The sequence below is a fragment of the Oryctolagus cuniculus genome, chromosome 3 (assembly GCF_051225735.1).
Source record: "Oryctolagus cuniculus isolate XC-2025 breed Fujian yellow rabbit chromosome 3, ASM5122573v1, whole genome shotgun sequence".
Taxonomy (NCBI): Eukaryota; Metazoa; Chordata; class Mammalia; order Lagomorpha; family Leporidae; genus Oryctolagus; species Oryctolagus cuniculus.
In genome coordinates this window covers 121041606-121065924 of record NC_142869.1, presented here as the reverse complement: position 1 = coordinate 121065924, position 24319 = coordinate 121041606, and the positions used below count along the sequence as shown (strand labels likewise).

The 24319-nt window shown below is 48.6% G+C and overlaps 1 protein-coding gene and 2 non-coding genes across 15 annotated transcripts in view; 1 reads left to right on the top strand and 2 right to left on the bottom strand.

Moving 5' to 3' along the window:
- The window catches only part of AMMECR1L (AMMECR1 like), a 23942-nt gene extending 5934 nt beyond the window's left edge, over positions 1-18008 (bottom strand). For 2 of the 6 annotated variants that reach the window (XR_016230868.1, XR_016230869.1), the window contains exons 1-6: positions 17663-18008; positions 16182-16294; positions 4711-5155; positions 2294-2404; positions 1814-1980; positions 839-929 (exon numbers count right to left, since the gene is read on the bottom strand). Coding sequence is in view for 3 of the 6 variants with exons in the window: in XM_002712235.6 (XP_002712281.1) it covers positions 839-929; positions 1866-1980; positions 2294-2404; positions 4711-5117 (724 nt within the window). In the remaining 3 variants the exon portion in view is untranslated. Of the gene's footprint in view, positions 1-838; positions 930-1813; positions 1981-2293; positions 2405-4710; positions 5156-16181; positions 16295-16597; positions 16781-17662 lie in introns of those variants that run through there. The other 4 variants (XR_011387332.2, XM_002712235.6, XM_051849654.3 and 1 more) reach the window with 3 other exon arrangements.
- On the bottom strand, positions 12799-12924 carry LOC127491931 (small nucleolar RNA ACA64). Its single transcript, XR_007920855.1, has one exon. It is a non-coding gene; the product is annotated as a small nucleolar RNA ACA64 (small nucleolar RNA).
- On the top strand, positions 16967-24319 carry LOC108176828 (uncharacterized). Of its 8 annotated transcripts, XR_016230873.1 has the most exons (3): positions 16967-17082; positions 18489-18810; positions 19470-19708. It is a non-coding gene; the product is annotated as an uncharacterized LOC108176828 (transcript). The 8 variants fall into 8 exon arrangements; XR_016230870.1 differs by lacking the exon at positions 16967-17082 and having other exon boundaries at positions 18316-18810; positions 19470-19907; XR_016230872.1 differs by lacking the exons at positions 16967-17082; positions 19470-19708 and adding an exon at positions 24071-24319 and having other exon boundaries at positions 18328-18810.

Sequence of the window (24319 nt, the reverse complement as noted above, 5' to 3'; positions counted from 1 at the left end):
AAAAGTATTTTCGTTATTTACCCATTTCACCGTTAAAAAGCTTACGGTATGTCTTCCTGTGAGTGTGTTAGCTTTAGGGCCCCAAAGGGCCACCTGAGTGGATTCCTTTTCATGCCACATCCACACTTTTGAAAAGGTCTAAACACAACCACAAGAGAACAAGGCAATGGCTTTCCACATAACGAGTTCATCGATATACTTAACTGGGTATTTTTCGCTATTCCAGGTTCACACCCAAGAAATATTGTGTTTCACATATTATTTTCAAAAACAGACTAATTCCAAGAAAGAAAGAAAACTAGGTTACATATCAAAGAATGCACAAGCAACATTTAAAGGTGTTTCTCTAGATAGTCTTTGAAAGAGAAAATCTGCCCAATCTATTTGCTACCCTTAAATTCCCCATTAAGAACTCAGTAACCACAGAGTTCTATGAAATCAGTAGGTTTTGCCCTCTGCCAAGTATATTTAGTCATTTCATCATCAGAATGGCAACGTCCATTTATAATGAACTTTATACTACCTCAGGCTGATTGCTGGTGTTTTGCCACAATTATCATGGAGTACAAGGGGCCAAGAAATAAAACTATTCAGTGAAAGGAAGTATTTGAAAAAAGCAGGCAAGTAAGGGACATTTTACCCTTTTTCTTTTCCCAGCTTGTAGATCTTTTTGGAAGCTTACCCCTGGTTCTACAGGAATATGGTAGGCTTTAGTTAAGAAGACACTCATTCCTGGTCATAGTTGGGATGAAAGATGAAACACGTCATTCTCCTGCCCTTATTACTGGGCACCACTGTGACTCGCACTGTTGGTTAAAATCTCATGTGCCTGACTCACCTTGTTCCTTAGCAACCTCAGGCAAGTATGTGGCTGTACGTTTGACGCCTTTTTCATTGATGAATTCAATTCGAATCCCATGGACCCCTACCTATAGAAAAATACAACCAAGTACACGGTATTTACTGACTCTGATGGAACTTCAGTCACCCACATACACTTGTGAATCGACACTGTCCCCTAACCAGTCTGGACCCAGGTCTGCAAACAGCAGAGCCTCCTGCTTTTTGTGACTCTCTCAGGCAGGAACCAAACAAAGTTCAGCTTTAGGGAAAGCTCAATCTCTCTGAGAATGTTAAGGTTGTAGAAATAAGTTCTCCAAAGGGTTCACGCAGGGCCAGCATTGTGGCATAGAGAGTTAAACCACCACCTTGCCAGTATTCTATATATGCGCGCCAGTTCAAGTCCTGGCTTTTCCACTTCTGATCCAGCTCCCTGATAATATGCCTGGGAAAGCAATGGAGGATGGCCCAAGTACTTGGGCCCCTGCCACCCATGTGGAGACCCAGATGAAGCTCCTGATTTTGGTCATTTGGGCAGTGAACCAGGGGAAAGAAGATCTCTCTTTCTCCATCTCTCCCTCTCTCTGTAACTCTACCTTCCAAATAAATAAATAAACCTTAAATAAAGAGAGCTCACCCAATAAAACCCATCTCATTCAATGAACATGCCACAAGATTTTTATCTGGGTTCATGACTCTTCTTATTGGAATCCTCATGAAAAACTTCACTGACACTCTCACCAAGAGGGACCTCAAATATTTTCTTCATCCCATTTCTTATCAGATGGGGGAGAAGGATTACAGAACACGGTGCATCAGGAAGAAACAGAAGAAAGCCTTTACATTTCTGTCTCTTCCTCCTTCTACAGCAGCCCTTTCTGTCACCCGTGTTGCCCACAATGGATTCCAAACTCAGCTTTCACATTCTCATACCCTCTCTCTCAATGAAGGAGATACATTACCATGTACTAACCCGAACCCAAATGCAACGAGAGATGCAGAGTTCCAAATGCGGCTGTTCTCACCTCCCAGTCCAGGTAATCACTGGCATCCTCAAAGTTAGTAAGGAGGGAGACAGAGCAGAAAAGTTTAGGCAGCTCCTCTCGGGTCAGGGGGGGAAATCGGCTGTCCTTAAGTGCACTGGAGGGGGACAGAAAACATAAGTGAGGCTGCTCTGGAGCTAGGAGCCAAGACCACGTGCCACAGAGCCCACAGATTACTGAATCCTGGGACATGTGAAGAACAGCTATCATCCATCAACATTAACATGTTAACAACAACCCCGTGTTATTAACTGTCTACGCTTGGACTGGCAGGTGACTCATTCTAGATCACAGTCCTTGCATTTCCTGATTACCAAGAAGAGAACACTCAAAACATATCACTTAGATGACACAGGTGCTTGTCTGAATCTAGTAAACTAGCCACAGTTCTTAATGTCTGGCATTATTACCTGGTTAACGTGTATTCCCTGAGTCCTGAGTGAAGATTCATGGCTGAGAAGGTTCCAATGCAGCCACGAAGCCGCTTGTCCCGCCCTGTCTTCCATGTCACAAAGAGTGGACTAAAAAAAGCAGAACAAAAAACATTCTCCAGCCCTAAATTATTCACGGATAGGAACACAACCTTTTGGCTTTGGTCATTTCCTTCACTGCTCAAAAGGACACTTTTCTGAATTTCTGTCTATCTGAAGGCCCTACTCAGTCTTCCTGGCTAGAAAGAGAGAGGAGACTTCTACAAGACGACATGGAGAAAGGCTCTCAGTGCCGGCTTTCCCGGGTTCTGTGCTGACGGCTTTAATTCTCTTTCACGCTGCATTTATGTACTATTTGCCTCTTCCTCTGCCTAGGGCTCAACTTGGTCTTCTAATTCTCCATGTCTTCTTTACCTTGCTTATATGGACAGCCATGGTTCCTAGCTCCATCTTTCATGGAGACATACCTACCTGCATACCCACACTATTCCCATAATTACATCTGCTCCTGGCAACTACAAATATTTCCTGATTATAAGTTTTCAGAAAAGAAAAACAAGTGTCTTCTCAAGAAAGCTTCTCTTTAGCAGCTGCCACTTCCATTTCTAGGCCAAAGTCATGCTTCATTAAGCTACGTCAGATGGACAGTGAGAGCCGTTCTAGAAAGAGCAGCCAGGGCTATCCCCTCTTCCTGAGATCCCACATCCCACCACACCCCTGAAGTTATCTACTTCTTTGTTCATTGTTACAAAGACTCCCAGGAGATCTCCCACCGACCCACATTTTCCTTCCAAATAGAGAACCCCAGCACCAGCCAGGTATTGTCCTAAAACCTACTCAAAAACCTCTTCATGATGGAAATACAAAGTCCTAAACATAGCAGTCCAGACCTAAAGGCCAAGGCCACCACCACCTAGCTCTCTAAACATAGATTGCTTTCTCGCATGGAACATCTCAGTCTTACACAGGCTGAATCACTAGCTGGAGGGTTCAGAGTTTTCTGACAGGGTATCACACAGCAATATTTCTTTAAAAGGGCAGCACATTTTTCTCCATTTCTTCTTCCATGACACAAACAGGAGTAACTTCCCCTCTATCACTAATTGGTTTCAGTGTGTGATATGCCAACTCAACAAATCCTTTTCTTATCTGCCCCTGTCTGCACACCCTTCACATGGCACCAACAGCTGAGGAATGAGCTTTAGATCAATAAATGCTCCAAAGGCATCCCCTAAAAATGAACATCATGAAGCAGCCATGCACTTCAAAGTGAGCTCAGAGCTGCTTCCAATTCAGAGGAAGAAGAAAATGAGCTTCTTCACTTTATGCTTCACATACATTGAAGGCATGGATACCTTTGGAGGGCTTGGGACAAAAAGCAGAGTCTCGATTTAAAAATAGTGGCACAGAGGTCAGCATTACGCATAGTGGATGAGACCACTGTCTGTGATGCTGGCATCCAGAACTGAGGCACCAGCTGGAGTCCCGGCTGCTTTGCTTCCGATCCTGCACCCTGCTAATGTGCCTAGGAGAGCAGTAGAGGACAATCCAAGTGCCTGGACCCTTGCTACTTATGTGGGAGACCCGAATGGAGTTCCAGGCTTCTGGTTTCAGCCTGGCCCAGCTCCGGCCATTGTAGGCATTTGCGGAGTGAACCAGCAGACGGAAGATCTCTGTCACTCTGCCTTTCAAACAAATAAATCGTAAAATAAAAATAAAAGGAACTGGCACTGTGAAGTACCATGTAAAGCCATTGCCTGCGACATCGGCATCCCATAAGGGCGCTGGTTTGAGTCCCAGCTGCTCCTCCCCACTAATGTTCCTGGGAAAGCAATGGAACATGGCCCAAGTTCTTGGGCCCCTGCCACCCATGTGGGAGACCGGAAGAGGCTCCTGGCTCTAGATTAGCCCAGCTCTGGCCACTGCAGCCATTTGGGGAGTGAAACAGTGGATGGTAGATCTCTCTGCCTCTCTCTCCCCCCTTTTCTCTCTACATCTCTTTCAAATAAGTAACTTTTAAAAAATAAGTGTTCCCAATGAATGACAGCTCCTAGTTTCTAGCCCAGCCCTCAGACACCAATTCACTTGTACTGTTCCCAGATGGTGTGATGTCCCCAAATCTAGACATTCGATGACCTACCCACTGCTGTGTGAATCAACAGAAGAGAACATCAACAGCAAATCTACATCCCCCTCATCCAAACATAACCTCGACCCCTACCATTACTTATCCACTCAATGTTCTTAACACCATCTGGACATTTCTCATCATTCTCTTCCCATCATCCTTTGCTCAAAGGACATTAAACCTTTATAAGCAGCTGGCCCTCCAAAAGAATGGCCCCCTAAATACGCTACCACACCCTCGATGCTGTCCCCAGCACCGGCTTACTCACTAGGGGTCATTGGTGAATCTAGGGAGTCGAGGCTGTGGGAAGCCATAGAGGTGACAGTAGAGTACATCAAAGCAGTAGCAGCACATCTCTGCAGTCACCACCAGATTCTTCGTGGTGTTGGCAGTTCCATTGGGCCGGGGGAGAGGGCTCAGGGCTCCCGATGCGGGATTCATTCGTGTGATGGGAGAATTTCCAGGCCCCAGAGTTAAGTCCGACACATTCTCCCGTCCACTGCTGCTGTCCACATGCTGGTGGTTTTGAAGAGGTCCTGAACTAGAGCCGGGGACAGTTGTGGACTGGGTCCCGTGACTGTGCGTTCCACTTCCAGAGAGTTTGGGCTTCTTGACCCCACAACAGCCAGCTGCCAACTTGGGCTCGAGTGGAGGGACACAACGTCTTTTTCCCATCCTGATGCGATGCTCGAGGTCTGGAATGCTGCAGAACCCTAAGCAAAAAGGGCACAGGTAAGCGTACATTTGAGTTGTTAGTGAAAAGGCGAGAACAAAAGCATCAAAAGAATCTGTGTGGACAAGGTAGGAGTCATCAATGCTCTTTCCCAGTCCATCTTCCAGGTCCCACAGTCAGAAAGAACCCACCCTAGGAAGGCCACAAGAGACACTAAGTTCCAGACCAGAGATCCTCCCCGACGTTTCCTCTGGGAAATGACTTTGTACTTTCCAGAAAGCATATGGCCACCACGGATGGAGGAAAGCAACAAACAGCTCTCTTCGCCCAGCACTCCTCAGGGAAGAAGCAAGGGGTAGGCGACAGCCAGTGTGAAGCCAAGTAGGGACATTTCAAACTGACTGGAAGACTGCCCTCGACCTGTCACACACCGCCTGGTGCTTTCTCTACCTTTTGTCGAGGCTCCAAATTGAGCCATCCTGTTTTTAAAGAACTCCAGAGGAACTTTCAGGCTTTTCCTTGTCAGCCACATCCTTTCAGCATTCTCTTCTGCACTACCTTATGTCTAGCTATACGCTCTATAGGCCTGGGCTGGAGAGAAGACAGACGAAAGGCAGCTAGTGCCCACTCTGAAAGGGGCACATCTCCTAACTCAAGGCTCCCCTGTCTTCACAGCTTCCCCTCCCCAGCCCCTCACTCATTTCCTTGGTTCCCCTCTAAACTCAATTCTGATCTCTACACATTTCTCTATCCTCTCAAGACCCCATTTACAGAAACTGCAACCTAGTAGAAACACTGATTCAGACAAATGACTCCAGCTTCACAGTCCTTTTGTGAGGTAGCCATTTCTGCCCTGTCATAGCCAGGCAGCCAGACACAAAGCCACCCAGCTTAGCAAAATGTAGCCCCAGCACCCGAGCTGTTGATGTGAAGGGCAGAAAGGGATGTTTTTATACTGTTTTTCTTTTCTCAAGATATTTATTTAGTTTTTAAAATTTATTTGAAACGTAAGAGTCAGAGAGGTGGCAACACATAGAGAAGTCTTCTATCTGCTGGTTCACTCCCCAGAGGGCCACAACGGCCAGAGCTGGGCCAGGCCAAAGCCAGGAGCTTCCTCTGGGTCTCCCACACAGGTTCAAGGACTCAAAGACCTGGACCATCTTCTGCTGCCTTTCCAGATCCATTAGCAGGGAGCTGGATGGGAGGTGGAGCAGCTGGGACTCAAACCAGCTACACCACAACTCTAACTCATGATGCCACAACGCCGACCCGGTTTTTAAGCCAAAGGTAAAAATGTAAATCTATAAATTACCAAAGTGCTGTGTGTATTTTCTGAAGAATCAGCCTTCAATAGAATCAGGAAAAGAGATCCTAGTTATTTCAAAGTAGATAGTACCAGTTTATAAATCCTGCTGACTTGAGAAAATTACACAGATTTTTTTCCTTCAAGTAATTATATATTTATGTTGCTATTTAGGCCAAACATTTATTTTAAATTTTAAATAAATTCCCCCGTGATTTGGATATGGAACATATAATTATCTTTTTAGGCACTGCTCCACAATACAGTATTTTGGTTGTAAATCTTGTAACTTTTATTAAAAAAAACAAAGATTTATTTATTTATTTCAAAGGCAGACTGACAGAGAGGGAAATACACAGAGATAGAGAGATCTCTCATCTGCTGATTCACTCCCCAAATGGCTGCAGCAGCCAGGGCCGGGCCAGGCCAAAACCAAGAGCCTGGAATTCCATCTGGGTCTCCCACAGGGGTGGGACAGGCTCAAGTACTTGGAACATCTTCCATTGCCTTCCCAGGAACATTGGCAGTGAACTAGACCACAAGTGGAACAGCCAGAACTTGTGCTGACACTCCGATATGGGATGTTGGCATTGCAAGCAGCAGTTAAACCTGCTATGCCACAATTCTACAACATGTTATATCAAATTGATATTTACACACCTCATTTGTAATGCCATTATTTCTACATCAACAACTTGTTACTTTATGTTGAGCGAAATATAAACATTTTTAAAAATAAGGATGGGTGTTCGTTCTGTTTTTAAAGATTTAGTCATTTATTTGAGAGAGTTAGAGAGAGAGGGAGAGACAGAGATCTTCCATCCTCTGGTACACTACCATAAATGGCTGCAATGGTCTGGGCTGGGCCAGGCTGAAGCCAGGAGCTTCATCTGGATCTTTGACTGCTTTCTCAGACCACTAGTAGGGAGCCGGACTGGAAGCAGAGCAACTGGGACATGAAACAGCTGGCATCACATGTGGCAACTTTACTCACTCACATCACCACAGTGGCCCAGGGTGGCTATTTGGCACAGCTATTAAATTGTTGCTTGTCCCATATGTGAGTGCCTGGCTCCACTTCTGGCCCTTTTGCTGCTGCTGCTGCTGCTGCTGCTGCTGCTTCTTTTTTTTTTTTTTTTTTTTTTTTTTTTTTTTTTGACAGGCAGAGTGGACAGTGAGACAGACAGACAGAGAGAAAGGTCTTCCTTTGCCGTTGGTTCACCCTCCAATGGCCACCGCGGCCGGCACACCGCGCTGATCCGAAGGCAGGAGCCAGGTACTTATCCTGGTCTCCCATGGGATGCAGGGCCCAAGGACTTGGGCCATCCTCCACTGCACTCCCTGGCCACAGCAGAGAGCTGGCCTAGAAGAGGGGCAACTGGGACAGAATCTGGCGCCCCGACTGGGACTAGAACCCGGTGTGCCGGCGCCGCAAGGCAGAGGATTAGCCTAGTGAGCCGCGTCGCCAGCTACCAAAATAAATCTTAAAAGAGGAGCCAAATGTCTTGGTTAAAAATGCTGCTTCAGGCAAGTACTGTGGCGCAGTGGGTTAAAGCCCTAGCCTGCAGCACTGGCATCCCATATGGGTGCTGGCTTGGGTCCCACCTGCTCAACTTCCAATCCCTGGGAAGGCAGTAGAGGATGGTCCAAGTGCTTGGGTCCCTGTATCCCCGTGGGAGACCCAGAAGAAACTCCTGGCTCCTGGGTTTAGATCGGCCCAGCTCTGGCTATTGCGGCCACTTGGGGAGTAAATCAGTGGATGGATGACCTCTCTGTCTCTACCTCTCTCTGTAACTCTCTTTCAAAATAAATAATATAACATAAAAAAAAAAATGCTGCCTCTACAACAGCTCAAGTCCCAGCTGCTCCATTTCAGATCCAGCTCCCTGCTAAGGTGCCTGGGAAAGCAGTGGAGGATGGCCTGGAAAGCAGTGGAGGATGGCCCAAGTGCTTAGGCACCTGCACCCACATGGGACATCTGGTAGAAGCAGCTCCTGGCTTCCGATCAGCCCGGCTCTGGCCATTAAGACCATTTGGAGCATGTATCAGCGATAGAAGATCTCTTCTCTCTGTTTTCCCCTCTCTCTCTGTTTATTTATTTGACTTTCAAATAAATAAATCTTTAAAAAAAAATGCTGCCTCTAGCTCCAGGTGGCCTGGGTTCAAATTTTAGTTCCTACAGCTTAACCTCTCTCTGACTCAAGCTTCCCAAAACAAGAATAACAACAGTACTTGCCTCCTGGGAGAACTCAGAGGATTAAATGAGTTTACTACATGTAAAGAGCTTAGCACAGTGTCTGGCATATGGTTAAACATCACTACATTTAGCTGCTTTTACTATCTGGGGTCTTGTTCCACTGCTCACACCAACTCCCAGAGGAATAAGACTTGGCTGCGCACTGCAGGCTGAGGGCAGTGTTTGCCCAGAAGAGGTACTTTTCAAACAGGATTTCACTGAATTCTCTATAAACCTCTCAGCAAGGCAGACAGTGCTACCATCCTTTTTAACAGAAGGAACCTCAAGAGTAATCAGCATGAGAACTTGCCCAGAGCCACATGGCCATCAAGTGGCAGAGAGAGAACCTGGACCACAATCCATCTACCAGACTCCACAAGACCTGGGTCCTCTCACCAAACCACAAGGATGACACCTGCTAGTCAGGTCCATTGGATTCAGTCCCTTTCCTAAGGGAATAATAAACAGGCAAATTTCATTCTAGGGCATTCTAAAATAACTTAATAGTTTATAGAATTTTTACCACCAAAAATTGGACCAAGAAAAAGAATATCAAAAACAAGTCAGGGCCGGCGCCTTGGCTCACTAGGCTAATCCTCCGCCTTGCGGCGCCGGCACACCGGGTTCTAGTCCCGGTCGGGGCGCCGGATTCTGTCCCGGTTGCCCCTCTTCCAGGCCAGCTCTCTGCTGTGGCCCGGGAGTGCAGTGGAGGATGGCCCAAGTGCTTGGGCCCTATACCCCATGGGAGACCAGGATAAGTACCTGGCTCCTGCCATCGGATCAGCGCGGTGCGCCGGCCGCAGCACGCCAACCGCGGTGACCATTGGAGGGTGAACCAACGGCAAGGGAAGACCCTTCTCTCTGTCTCTCTCTCTCACTGTCCACTCTGCCTGTCAAAAACAAACAAACAAACAAACAAACAAAAAAAAACAAAAACAAAAACAAGTCAGCCATCCCCTGAAAATTCTAAGACTCCCACATTCCCCTCCACCACGTTACTTGAGTCCAGGACAGGCATTGGAGACCTAAGTTTTCACCTCACTCTAACTCTCTCCAGTGAGCTGGAGTCTTAAAAAGCTCTGCCTTTAGAGCCCAGAATTCAAAGAATTAGAATTAGAATTACAGAGAAGGGCCACAGACAATTTTTCTATTTTCATCACACTATACCACACCTGAAGGAAAACGTAAACGTCCTAAGAATGCGACAACTCAGGGGTTCTTAGCTGAGAAAATCATCAACCTGACATACCAAAAAATGGAAAAATCTTCCATGCTCATGGATTGGAAGAATCAATATCATCAAAATGTCCATTCTCCCAAAAGCAATTTATAGATTCAATGCGATACCAATCAAAACAGCAAAGACATTCTTCTCAGATCTGGAAAAAATGATGCTGAAATGCATATGGAGACACAGGAGACCTCGAATAGCTAAAGCAATCTTATACAACAAAAACAAAGCTGGAGGCATCACAATACCAGATTTCAGGACATACTACAGGGCAGTTGTAATCAAAACAGCATGGTACTGGTACAGAAACAGATGGATAGACCAATGGAACAGAATACAAACACCGGAGATCAATCCAAATATCTACAGCCAACTTATATTTGATCAAGGATCTAAAACCAATTCCTGGAGTAAGGACTGTCTATTCAATAAATGGTGCTGGGAAAACTGGATTTCCATGTGCAGAAGCATGAAGCAAGACCCCTACCTTACACCTTACACCTTACACAAAAATCCACTCAACATGGATTCAAGATCTAAATCTACGACCCAACACCATCAAATTATTAAAGAACATTGGAGAAACCTTGCAAGATATAGGCACAGGCAAGACTTCTTGGAAAAGACCCCAGAGGCACAGGCAGTCAAAGCAACCTGACAGATGACACCCCAATAACAGAGCAACAGAAGGGATCCTCGGAGCTAGAGGCAAATGCCCTCAAGGCGAAAAGACAGGCTGCACACCACACAGGCACCCATCTGCAGCAGAGCATTTTTTCAGTGGACAGCTAATGCTCACACACAACAAGTCCCAAAACTATGATTCAATATGAATGTCAACTGGTGGCTTTTTAGGCCCAAGCATTTCTCTGGAGCCCACTAAGTGAACAATTCAACTAGTAGTTTCCAATGGCAAAAGTAAGAGATCTTCTATATCAAAATCCTCTGCCTGCAGCGCCGGCATCCTGGGTTCTAGTCCTGGTTGGGGCACCAGTTCTGTCCCGGTTGCTCCTCCTCCAGTCCAGCTCTCTGCTGTGGCCCGGGAGGGCAGTGGAGGATGGCCCAAGTGCTTGGGCCCTGTACCCGCATGGGAGACCAGGAGGAAGCACCTGGCTCCTGGCTTCGGATCGGCGCAGCGCACCTGCCGTAGCAGCCATTTGAGGGGTGAACCAACAGAAGGAAGACCTTTCTCTGTCTCTCTTTCTCTCACTGTCTAACTCTGCCTGTAAAAAAAAAAAAATTAGAAGTCATTCACTTAAAAAATTTATTCCAGGGGGCCAGTATTGTGGCACAGCGAGCAAAGCCACTGCCTGCAATACCAGTATCCCATATGAACACCAGTTCAAGTCCAGCTGCTTTACTTCCAATCCGGCTCCCTGTTAATGCACCTGGAAAAGCAGCAGAAGATGGCCCAAGTCCTTCATGGGAGATCCACAAGAGGCTCCTGACTCCTGGTTTCAGCTTGGCCTAGCCCCTGCCATTGCAGCCACTTGGGGAGGTTGTTTCTTCCTCTCTCTGTGTAACTCTGGCTTTCAAATAAGTATATAAATCTTTAAAAAAAAATTATTCCAGAGCCAGTGCTGTGGTACCACAGGTTAGATTGCCACTTGCTTTGCTGCCAACCTGAATCAGAGCACCAGTTTGAGTCCTGGCTGCTCTGCTTCTAATCCAGCTCCTTCCTGGTGTCAGTCTGGCTCAGCACTGGCCGTTGCAGCCATTTGCGAGTGAACCAGCAGGTGAAAGACACCTCTCTGTCATTCTGGCTTTCAAACAAATAAAACTTTTTTTTAAAAAACAATTATTCTATCAACTTACATTTATGCAAAATTTCAAACACAAAAAGAACAGAATATAATGAACTGGCACCTAGCTGTAACAATTTCAACACACACTCTTATTTCATCTGTGCTCACTATACAGCTCCTTCTATCCCCTCCCCACCTCCTCCTACTAAATTGCTTTACTTATCTACCAGCAAAAAGCAAATATTAACAGAACTACAGGAAAAGAATGTGAGTAAACCAGGATGCTGGCAGCAAATAACATCAACCACTAATAAATCCATCAACTTTAGGTATGTGACTATTCGACCCTACTCTAACAGAGCAGGCATCTCATTACCTCAGAGCAGCTCCAGACTCCGTTCCCAGGACTGCCCCACATGACCAAAAGTCGCTGGTGCCACGACAGCTTGGCTGGCGGCTTCTCAGAGTATGGCATAACCCCTCAGAATAACAGCATTTCAGAAAACAAACTGAGCATGTGTCTCACCAGCTGAAAGCTCTGTACCACACCAGTTGTCCACACTCTTCCCCCACATCTCCTAAGAACCCCAACCATGGCTGCTGACCATAGTTCAAGTGACCTGAAGTTGGTTCCTCTGCAGTAAGTGGGATCAGAGAGGTAAACCCCACACTATGGAGACCCGTGCAGGCCTTTGGTTTGCAAGGCTAAGCTCCAGGACCCCTGAGGAATGAGAAGTACTCTCCCCTTCCTACTGTTCATCCACTTTAGAACAGTCAATGAGAACAAACCAGCTACAACTGTGTTTCTACCAGAGGGAGACACACTCGGTGCGCTGGGGGAACACCACAACAGCCTAAGGCCTCCCAGCCTTGCAGGCAACAAATAAAGGAGGCCCTCAGGTATGCTGCTCAGTCCTCCCTCTCCCTGTCCTTATGGGACCTGCCCTCCTCGCCAGCAACACACAGCAGTCACAAAGGTCCAGAACAAAGGCCACTCCACGACTGTTCCTCTGCTCTGCCACGCAGCTTACAAGGGCACTCACAAGTTCCAGCAACACGATGGCCTACATACAGTACACGCATCCCACACAAAACCCTGCTGTCACCAAACTCACCTACAGAGCTCCTCAGAACTCTATTTGAGTTTGCCTTTTTTTTTTTTTTTTGCACCTGTCGGGGCCTGGTTTTCAACTCCTCACACCCAAGCAGTGGGAGGTAAGTAGAGGCCCCGGTGGCTCTAGGCGTGGAATCTCACCCACAGCCATGGCCAAAGCCAGAATGATTTTCATCCAACATCATCCTCCGCAAACACCGAGATGCACTAGACAGCCAACACAACCAAACCTACTTTGGGTAGAACAGCAGTATGTACCTGGGGTAGCACAGAATTTGCTTTTTTTTTTTATTTTTTTTTTTTTAAATAAGCACAACCTATTCCAGCTCTTTGGTTCAGCTGTGAGGTGCTGACTACGAAGTGTTCCAGGCTCTGAGGGTGAATGGATTACAAGTACCTATGCTGATCAAGTCTCTTTGGCCCAAATCAAAGGATGGCTTAATAATTATTCATTGCAGGGGCCGGTATTGTGGTGTAGTGGGCTAAGGCTGCCACCTGTGAAACCAGCATCCCACATGAGCCCTAGTTTGGGTCCTGGCTGCTCCATTTCCAATCCAACTTCCTGCTAATGTGCCTGGGAAATCAGTGGTGGAAGGCCCAAATGCTCAGGCCCCTTTACCCACATGGGAAGACCTAAATGAAGTTCCTGGCTCCTGGCTTAGTCCTGGCCCTGTGCTGGCTGTTGCAGTTATTTGGGGAGTGAAACAGAGGATGGAAGATCTATTTTTCTCTCTCGTTCCCTCTAACTCTTTCAAATAAATAAAAATAAATCTTAAACAAATAAATAAACACACTGTTAAGTGGTCAGCCCTGGACCCGGCCTCAGGTGCCACTTCATGTCCAGTGGCTCAAGGCTTTCCTTAACAGCTCGCTCTGAAGCACTCTTGGGAAGAATTTTTTGTTCTTTCTGAATGGCAGCACTTTAAGAGCTACCACTGGAGTGACAATGGAGGATTTCAGGGATTAAAGGCAGTGAGACAGAGAGGGAATGCACAAGAGACCCAGAGAGAAAGAGTAGATCTTCCATTTGTTGGTTCACTCCCTGAAGCCAGCAATAGCTGGGCTGGGCCAGGCCAAGGCCAGGAGCTGGGACTCCATCTGGTTCTCCCGTGTTGTTGGCAGAGAATAAAGACCATCCTAAGTTGCCTTTCTGGGGGCATTAGTAGGAAGGTGAATCGAAGTTGGGGGAAAGCTGGGACTTGAACTAGCACTTGCATGTGGGATGCCAGTGTTCCCAACTGTGACTTTAACACACTGTATCACAATGTCTGCCTTAATAAGAACCACTTTCGATGCTTATGAACATGGCACCATGGCCAGCACCGAGACAAGAACGTGAAGGCGCCCTGACCGATGTGCCTCGCTCAGCATACAGGCCTCCCTCCCTCACTGTGGGGTCCCTTCCCAGGCTACTCAGCCCATTGAAAAGAAGCTGGCATCTCCCCCAGAGCAGCTCCCAGCTTCAGAGGATAGAGCCTAGGCTTTGGGGTTACAGTGTCACTGCTGCTTGCAGCTCAGATCCTAGCTCTGACTCGCCACACACCAGCTACACAGACGGAAGCTAATTCCCACGTCTCTGTGGACTTGTGCTCTTGCTAACACAGAGGGTTACTTGTGAGCACTCAATGAGTAATGAGTGAGACATGAAAAGGACCTGGTAGCTCTCTGGCATATAACCACTATTTATTAAGTGTCTGCTACTAGTAATGCCACTGCTACACTCGACTAATACAAGTTGGTTATAAAAATAACATAGCGTCGAGTTTCGACAATTTCTTGAGAAATAAATGCTCTCATTAATACAGCTCTATTAACAACTACATCGTAGTCTAAAAGAGCAAATTATCAACGTGGGATTAGTATGCCAATGACCTTGCTGTTTTTCCTCTTTGGAGAGCAATGGCTTCTAATAAATCAGCCACTGCTCCTTTTCATTCTGAAATGCCAGAAAACAAAGAAAACTGGGCTGAGATTTGCAGGAGTTCTAGTGTGCTCAGTCCTCACACTTACAGAAATACCAAGAGGAGACTGAGCCTGCTACATGTGCTACTATTGTAGAAGTCTCAACACATATTGAATACTAACTAACGCTACTACTCTGTCAAAGTAGAGTTCAAACAGTAACTGGATTAAAGTATCTCTAGAAAAGTCAGGGGATGGAAAAACAAATTCAGAGAAACCTGCTGAAGACTAACCTCCAAACAGCTTAGTGGAACCTGCAACCATAAGGAGGTAGGAAAGAGCCAAAGGAAAAAGGGGTCTCTGCATCTACTATTATCACTCAGGGTCCAGATATCAGCTCCAACCCAGCCCTCCTCCAACTGCTACAGGCTCTTGTCTCCTTTGTGACACAGGGTTGAAATCCAATTTAATAATTACATATGGGCACTGAAATGGCACCCGAGCTATAATTCTGGCCTACTTAGGGAACTATTCCAGGAAATAGTCATATGAAAAACTCACAACCATTCGGGTAACCATTCCAAATAATCAGTGCTCTATTTCTGAAACCCTGGCACAAACATGCATGTGCATGCACAAAAACACATATTCCCCAAAAGACTTAATGTGTGGACATCTCTGCCAAATGCAGATCTACTCTCACAATTACTTTTCAGATTTATATATCTAAAAAATTCACAGAACTATATACTCTCATGTCAAAGAAAAACACAAACACAAGAATCAAAACTTTTTTTCTTCCCTCCTCCCTTTTCTGTGGGATTTCAGCCAAGTGCCAAATCTCTCTGTGCCTTGGTTCTCTCATCTGTACAATGAACACATTTGCCAGCAGCCTTGCTCGCTTGAGGGGCTGGGGAGTTACATGAGAGATAAGACACACTCTTACTATCGTTCTATGGGGGGCACGGGATCAAGGGAGCATAGCAGTGATTTTTTCCCCCCAGAACTTCATTTGAACTCAACACACAGAATCTTCCTTATTTTCAAATCCGTGATGGAGTTTTCAAGAAAATCTCACCATCGTGGATCGAGGGTGAAATGTTCCCAAGGTCTGAGAAGGCTAAAACCACGGGGATGAGAGCCACCAGGACCATGATCAGGAGTTGCACCAAGTGAATTAGCTGAGGAGTTAAGACAGCCTCTTTGGTTGTCTTCAAGGAGTGAGTAACCTGGGAAGGCTGGGCAGCCGACTTCAAGCACCAGAGAATGAAGCTGCACCACAACACCAGCTAGGTCAGGGAAACAAACCTGTCCCTACACACCTACATTACTCCCTGCTTTGGCCATCTGGGGGGTGAACCAGCAGACGGAAGATCTCTGTCTCTCTCTGTAACTCTGCCTTTCTCAAATAAATAAAAATAATTAAAAAAAGAAAAAAGAACAAAGCACCCCTGCATTCTAAAATCCAAACACAGGCCTAAACACCAAAAGCAGCAACAAAACTCTGTTCTCCACGCATCCGAGGTAGTACTCACTGAAAGCACAGAGTATGTATTGCCACAGGAACAGCTACCACACAGGAGGGGAGGAGCTATTTTGTCTCTGGAATGAACTTTCTTCCTTCCGATCCCATTCCTTCTTCCTGTACCTGAGATGGAAATACAGGTGCAAATGAACAAACACAATCTATGGTGCCAAGGCAGGGATGCGATTTCAGAAAAATCGCAATAGAGCAATGCTGGTGGCTACTTTAGTTATCCGCACTTAAAAACAAACAAACAAACAAACAAAAACACATGTGGCAGCCACAGCAGTCCCGCGCCCTGGGGCCATCACCAAGGCAGGACACTGAACGTCATGGGTGTTGTGGAACCTGAACGTGAGACACTCGGCACAGCTCCCCCCACACACACCAATCTGGGCCGAGACTCGCTCTGGGGCCGGGATATACCATTTCCAGGCTCTCCCACTGGTTTCAGAAAACAGACAGACTCCCCAACACTCTGTCAAGAGAGTACTGAGGAATTACTGGACAGCAGACCATGATGCTAAAGCCGGGAAAACGCGGTAAGCGATGGTGAGAGCCATTCATCCTGACTCTCCGTCTTCACCAACTCTCCAGGCCCCGGGAACTACAGGATTAGGCTATTCCCAAAGATGTAAACAGGACTCTCCAGGCCCCACCCACTCTATCCTAGGAGAGGGCAGTGAAAGAGGATAGGCCCACAGGGATAAGGGCGAGGGAGCGGGGCACAGACAGGAGTTCAGATCAGGACAGGGAACGGAGGAGGGCAGGAGAGGGAGGGCACAATCCATAGCCCGGGGAGGAGACGAGGATAAAGCCCCACGAGTGTCAGGTGCAGGGATCGGAGGGGACGGGGGCTCCGGGTGCGGCTGGGAAGACGAGAGGAAGAGAAAGCGCGCGTGTGGAGTTAGGCAAGAGAAGGGCGCCCCGGAGCCGAGGGGGGGAAAAGGCGAGGCCGGAACGGGGGGGGGGGGCACAGCAGGCGGAGGCCAAGGGTGAGAGGTGGGGAGAACAAGGGGGCGCGGGGGGCGTCTGCCGGACCCCAGGGCGACGGGTAGAGCAGCTGCGGCCGAGCCGCGGGGGTGGAATTCCGCCGCCGGCGGGGGAGGGGGCGGCGGGACTCGGGGGTGGGGGCCGCCAGGCGGCGCCGGAGACCACCAAACTTTGCACACACCCGACGCCGTTTCCTGGAGGGAGTGCAGGCGAGGGGCGGGAGCCCGGCCTCGCCGCCCGCTCCCCCCGCCGGCCGTGCCTCCCCGACCCCCCTCGCCCTCCGCCGGGACACGCGGCCGAGGCCCCGCCCGCCGCCTTTCACGGCCGCCGAGGGCCCCTCCCCCACGCCGCCCCGGGACGTCGCCTCGGGACATCGCCCCGGACGCCGCCGAGCCACTCGAGACCCCGCCGCGGCCCGGCGGGCGCGGCGGCGGCCTGAGGGAGGCCCGGCTCGGCGGCGGCCGAGGAGGAGGGCGCGGCGCAGCCCGAGTTTCCCACCTTTTCTCCTGGCCCAGACGCGGCCGGGGCGGACGGGACCTCTCGCGCTCTGCCTCCTCCTCCTCTTGCTTCATGGAGCCATGCGCCTGGGTGGGGGCTCCCGAGAGAAGTGGGCCCGCGAGCGGGCCGGACGCGCGGCGCGGACGGGGCGGGGCGTAGGGGGCCGGCGGGCGGGCGGAGGAGGAAGCGGCGGGGCGGCGGCGGTGGCCGGGAAGAACTAGAGGTATTCCCCGGGAGGCTGGAGGACTGAGTCGAGCCGGGACCCGAGTCCTCCGGTATCCCAGCAGTCACCGGAGGCAGTGAGGTAATGGAGGAAGAATGTAGGGAGTCCTCCAGTGTACCACACGCCCTCTAGCGAACGGCGGAGAACCATAGAGATCAGGAAGCAGCCGAAGCACCGCCCCGCTACTGTCACGTGATCTTATTCCGCTCACTTTATTGGCTAGCTCTGAGTTTAAGAGATTGAATTAAGGAGCTTGTTTTCCACTCGAAGGGCCGAATCCCAAACAGTTGGGATAAAGAGGGACACACGAGGAAGACGGGGAAGGCCAGTATCCCTTGTAGGGTGCACAGCGGGCTGGGCCGCACGCCCTGCTGTCAGGTTGCCGGCGCGGTGCACGCCGGGCCACTGGCTCTACGAGCAGGGGAAGAGCACGCCGGGAGTTGTAGTCGGGCCGTGCGGCGGTGGCATTGTCCGGGACGCGGCCGGGTGCGGGCTTGGGTCGCGAGCAGGATGCCCCCGCCGCGCTTCCCGGGCTCTCCGGCTACGAGTGACCGAGCGCTGAGCTGCTAAGGCTTGTGTGTTTTTTGTTTTTTTTCCTCCAAGCGTCCAGGCTCGCGTTGCCTCGCCTGACCCGGCCGTCGCCTTCGAAAGCAGTATGTAAGGTGCGGCTCAGCTCAGCGTTAAATCCAGCGGACAACGGCTAGGCCAGGCCTGCGGGGAGCGTGCCCGGCGCGGTGCCAGCCGCTCGCACCCGGCCTAGCCTGCCTCCCGATGCACCGCGAAGGGCACGGCCACCCAGCGTTAGGTAGTGACTCTGGCGCCGCCAGCTCGCGACAGGAGGCCACCCCTATTATTTGGCCCTGGGAACCCTAGCTAGAGATGACTAACGTGGATGCTCACCGTACTGGACGATTCAGTAGGTCAAGTAAGCACATTCTTTGGCCCTAACAGGGTGAGGGCCTGGGGCGGGGGGGGGGGGGGGGGCGGGGCGGGGGAGTTGCACTTTTTTTTTTTTTTTTTTTTAGAATTAGGAGTAAATGGTTTAAATTCCAAATACTTATGGACGACATTTGGTCTTAAGGTAGCAATGTTATTTTTAAGACAGATAGGGTTGCCCTACAAGTCGTCTTGCGTCTTCACCCTAACAGCTCCAAACATACATGGTCCCGGCCCTGTAGCAAAAGCTAGGCTAATTTCAAAGCAATGGCCTCCAGCCCACAGATGAACCGTTTTGTGTTGACACACAAAGGAGTCCTTAACATGTTTGTCCTCAAAGACCCAAGAAAAGTATCTAGTAAAAAATGCAAATCATATCTTAGCAGTGACTCTTTCCAGCAAAACCCTTCTGCTCTGGCATGCATAATGCATGCTAGCATAATCAGATCTACTCCTGCGGGCTTTCAGCATAATTACCTGTAGGCATCAGAACCCCAGGCAAGGAAGTCTGGCGCCTTCTTGGACCTGGAGCTCTCAAAGAGAACCGTGCAAAGGATGGCAGAGGAAGGAAGAGCCAGCTATGCTCCGTGGAACGGGTTACTTTACAAAGGAAATAAATAAATAAATAAAAGGCAGTTTCTCCAGCAGGCTTCATCATTCCTGACACAGACTTGACGTGCTTATCTGCTGTTGAAGCCACATTTGCCAGTTCCTAACCTTTGCTGTCCGCCTGGAAAACTACAAATGAGATGATCACATGGCCCAGAGCCAGAAATGCAAGAGGCAGAAAGCCAGAGGGCACTTGTTTATTTTTTGCTTGTTTCATTTCTGAAGAAGAAGGCCAAATCCTGACTTAAAAATAATCAAAATAAATTTCACATAGTGCATATCTTTCCCGCTGAAGGTCTTAAAACATGGCATCTGGGGAAAGGCCTTACTCTACTGCTCCCAGGGTGGTGCTCTAAGCATTAAACAGCCCGCAGATAAGGGAATTACTGCTCGCTGGTTATGGAGCTGCCAAGGGGTAAATAATGGTGCGAAGCTGGACTTGAAACACTCCCAAATTAAAACAAAAGCAAACCGTGCTTTAAGTGTGGTCCATATGCTGTTGTTAACTGATGCTAATAAGCAAAGGGTCAGGACTTAGCAAAAGTCACTTGGAGGTAACTTCAACTCGGCACACGGTGTACTGCACCGGCACCAAAGTAAACAGAATGCAATTCTGAGCAGAAGAAAGTACAGTATATGCCATCAATATGGAAGAGGTTGTATCTTACATATTTTGTTTCCTGCACATAAACTGTGGAAACCCATACGTGGTAGGCATGCAACTGTGATGTGTAGCCCAAACGCTTAAAGAAGGAAGCCGGCCGGTGCCGGGGCTCACTAGGCTAATCCTCCGCCTTGCGGCACCGGCACACCGGGTTCTAGTCCCGGTCGGGGTGCCGGATTCTGTCCCGGTTGTCCCTCTTCCAGGCCAGCTCTCTGCTGTGGCCAGGGAGTGCAGAGGAGGATGGCCCAAGTACTTGGGCCCTGCACCCCATGGGAGACCAGGATAAGTACCTGGCTCCTGCCTTTGGATCAGCGTGGTGTGCGGGCCGCAGCGCGCCGGCCGCAGCGGCCATTGGAGAGTGAACCAACGGCAAAGGAAGACCTTTCTCTCTGTCTCTCTCACTGTCCACTCTGCCCGTCAAAAAAAAAAAAAAAAGGAAGCCAACAGACAGTGGGCAGGTAGCAAACTTGGGAAAAGAGAATTGCAAAAAAGCCCTCGGCGTGATCTTGGAATGTCACCTGTGATGTCCGCTGGGATGGCTGTACTACCTGTTATCAGAATGCCTCTAAACAAACCCTCTGCCTTCCTCATGCATAGCTTCCCATTGTGTCTTACCTTGAGCCAAGAATATACGGTACTGGGGACAGGAGTTTGGTCTAGTGGTTAAGATGCTGGTTGAGACATAGCCACATCCTGTGTTGGAGTGCCTGGGGTTGAGTCCAGGATTCCAGTCCTGACTTTGTGCCTGATTCCACATGCCTGCGAATGTGGACCCTGGGAGGCAGCAGACATTGATTCCAGTAATTGGGTCCCTGTCACCCATGGAGGAGACCTGGGTTGAGTTCCTGGCTCCTGCCTTTGGCCTGGCCCAACCATAGGAGTGAACCAGCAGGTGGAAGCTATCTCTTTCTGAATCTCTTCGCTCAAAATAACTAACTAACCAAGCATATGGTAACAATTTAGAGAGTCCAGGGGAATCAGTCTGTAGTTTCGATTCCAGCCCTGACCCTGCAAACAAGTTCAGAAGCCAGTGACTAGGACTTATCTGTAAAATGGGAGACTATACTGCTGTACTGGTGTTGAGTTCATAGGATTGTTAGGAGAGTTAAATAAGTCTGTATGTATAAAACTGTTGTAGAATTAGCGTGTCAACATAATAACAACCTCATGAGTATTGTTGTCTTTTTTTTTTTTTTAAGATTTATTTATTTGAAAGTCAGAGTTACACAGAGAAGGAGAGGCAGAGAGGTCTTCCATCCACTGTTTCACTCCCCAACTGGTCACAATGGCCAGAGCTCTGCCAATGCAAAGCCGGGAGCCAGGAGCTTCTTCCGGGCCTCCCACGGGGGTGGAGGGGCCCAAGGACTTGGGCCATCTTCTGCTTTCCCAGGCCATAGCAGAGAGCTGGATCCAAAGTGGAGCAGCCAAGACTCAAACCGGTGCCCATACAGGATGCCAGCACTGCAGGTGGCAGCTTTACCCACTCAGCCACAGCACTGGCCCCTGTTGTTGTCTTTTAAATTTATTTGAAAAGCAGAGTGACACAGGGATGGGGAGAGGGATATCTTCATTCTACTGGTTCACCCTCCCAAAAGCTTCAATGTCAACTCCCGGCCAGGCCAAAACCAGGAACCTGAAACTCCAAACGAGTCTCCCACGTGGTTGGTAGGGGCACAAGTATTTGGGCCACTTTCCACTGCCTGCCCAGGCATATTAGCAGGGAGCTTGATCGGAAGCAGGGCAACCTGGACTCAAATCAGTGCCCTGTTGTGGGATGCCAGCGTTGACAGAGGTGGCTTAACTTGCTGTACCTTGGTGCTGGCACACTTCATGAATGTTAGGGTGTTGAGATGAGCTTGAAGTTAGCCTGCATACCAGTCATACGTATTCTTTTGGATGTGTACATGGGTTGGATGTTTTAGAAATATGAAATAAGTAAACTGTTAAGACCCTCAGTATGAGGCCAGCGCTGTGGCACGGCAGTAGAAGCCACTACCTGCAGTGCCGGAATCTCATATCAGAGCACTGGGTCAAGACCTGGCTGCTCCATTTCCAATCCAGCTCCCTGCTAATGTGCTTGGGAAAACAGCGAAAGATAGCTAAAATACTTAGGGCCTTGCTACCCATGTCACAGAACTGGATGGACACCCTGGCTTTTGGCTTCAGCCCAGTCCAGACCAAACTGTTGTGGCCATTTGGGGAATCAACCAGTGGATGGAAGATCTCTTTGTCTGTGTCTCTCCTATATAACTCTGATTTTCAAGTAAATAAATAGATCTTTAAAAAAAAAAAAAAAAGACCCATAGTGTTTTGTGTGTGCTTGAGTTAAGCCATGTTACTTTGAGATGTGTTTTTAAACTTTTGTCACATGGAGACAGCTTAACATCCCCCAAAATTTAAACTCTCAGTATTACAAATGAAATAAATAGAACAAAGTTGAAGAGCTCAAGTCATGCATTCGTTCTATAAATAACTTTTTTAAAGATTTATTTATTTATTTGAAAGGCAGAGCTACAGAGAGGTAGAAAGAGAGAGAGAAAGGTCTTCCATCCACTGGTTCACTTCCCAATTGGCGGCAACAGCCAGAGCAGGGCCAGTCTGAAGCAAGGAGCCAGGAGCTTCTTCCGGGTCTCCCATGCAGATGTAGGGGCCCAAGGACTTGGGCCATCGTCTACTTCTATCCCAAGCCATAGCAGAGAGCTAGATAGGAAGTGGAGCAGCTGGGACTTGAACCATACCTATATGATATGCCATCACCACATGCAGAGGCTTTACCAATTACACCACAGTGCTGGCCCCCTAAATAACTTCTTATTGGCTACAGTGTAACAAGCATTTTACATATTTCAAAAACACTCATTTTTTAAATTATTTAATATTTTATTTGAGAGGTAGTGTTACTGACAGAGAGAAAGGTCTTCCATCTGCTGGTTCACTCCCCAAATGGCCCCAACGACCAGAGCCCAAGAAGTTGGGCCATCCTCTACTGCTTTCCCAGGCCATAAGCAGAGAGCTGGATCAGGAGAGGAGCAGCCAGAACACGAACCGGCACCCATATGGGATGCCAGCACTGCAGGCAGAAGCTTAGCCTATTATGCCACAGCACCAGCACCTATTCGTTTGTTTTGAAAGAGTTAGAGGGAGAGACAAATCATCCATTCTATGGTTGGTTCACTACCCAGATGGCTGTAATGGCCAGCACTGGGCCAGGCCGAAGCCAGGAGCCAGGAGCTCCAGCTGGCTCTCTCACATTGGTGGCAGGGACCCAAGTACTTGGGCCATCGCTTGCTTTTCCCAGTCCATTAATAGGGAGCTATTATGGAACAACCAGAACTTGAACCCAGTGCCCATGTGGGATGCTGGTGTTGCAGGCAGTGGCTTTACCCACTATGCCACAGTGCCGGCCCTTCATTTTGTATTGTACTAAGGTGTAACATACAGGAGTAGAATTTACAAATCTTAAGTGTATAGTTTGACCAGTTCTTAACTGGGATCCATTTAGGTTGCCGCCATCCAATTTAAGGTGTAGAATATTGAGGGCTGGCATTGTAGTGCAGTAGGTTAAGCCATTGCCTGTGACACTGACATCCCTTATGGCTGATCCACTTTCTTTCTTTTTTTTTTTTTTTTTTTTTTAAGATTTATTTATTTATTTGAAAGTCAGAGTTACACAGAGATAACAGAGGCAGAGAGAGAGGTCTTCCATCCGATGGTTCACTCCCCAATTGGCCGCAACAGCTGGAGCTGTGCCAATCTGAAGCCAGGAGCTAGGAGCTTCTTCCAGGTCTCCCATGCAGGTGCAGGGGTCCAAGGGCTTGGGCCATCTTCTACTGCTTTCCTAGGCCATAGCAGAGAGCTGGATCAGAAGTGGAGCAGCTGGGTCTCGAACTGGTGCCCATATGGGATACTGGCACTTCAGGCCAGGGCATTAGCCTGCTGCGCCACAGTGTCAGCTTCTGCTCCACTTTCATTTCAGCTCCCTGCTAATGCACCTGAGAAAACTGTGGAGGATGACCCAAGTGCTTGGGCCCCTGCTACGCATATAGGAGACCCAGATGAAGCTCCTGGCTCCTGGCTCCAGCCTGGCCCAGCCCCGGCTATTGTGGCCATTTGAAGAGTCAACCGTGAATGGAAGATTTCTGCCTCTGTTTGTATATGTGTGTGTGTGTGTGTGAATGTGATTCTGCCTTTCAAGTAAATAGAATAAATCTTAAAAAAAAAAAAA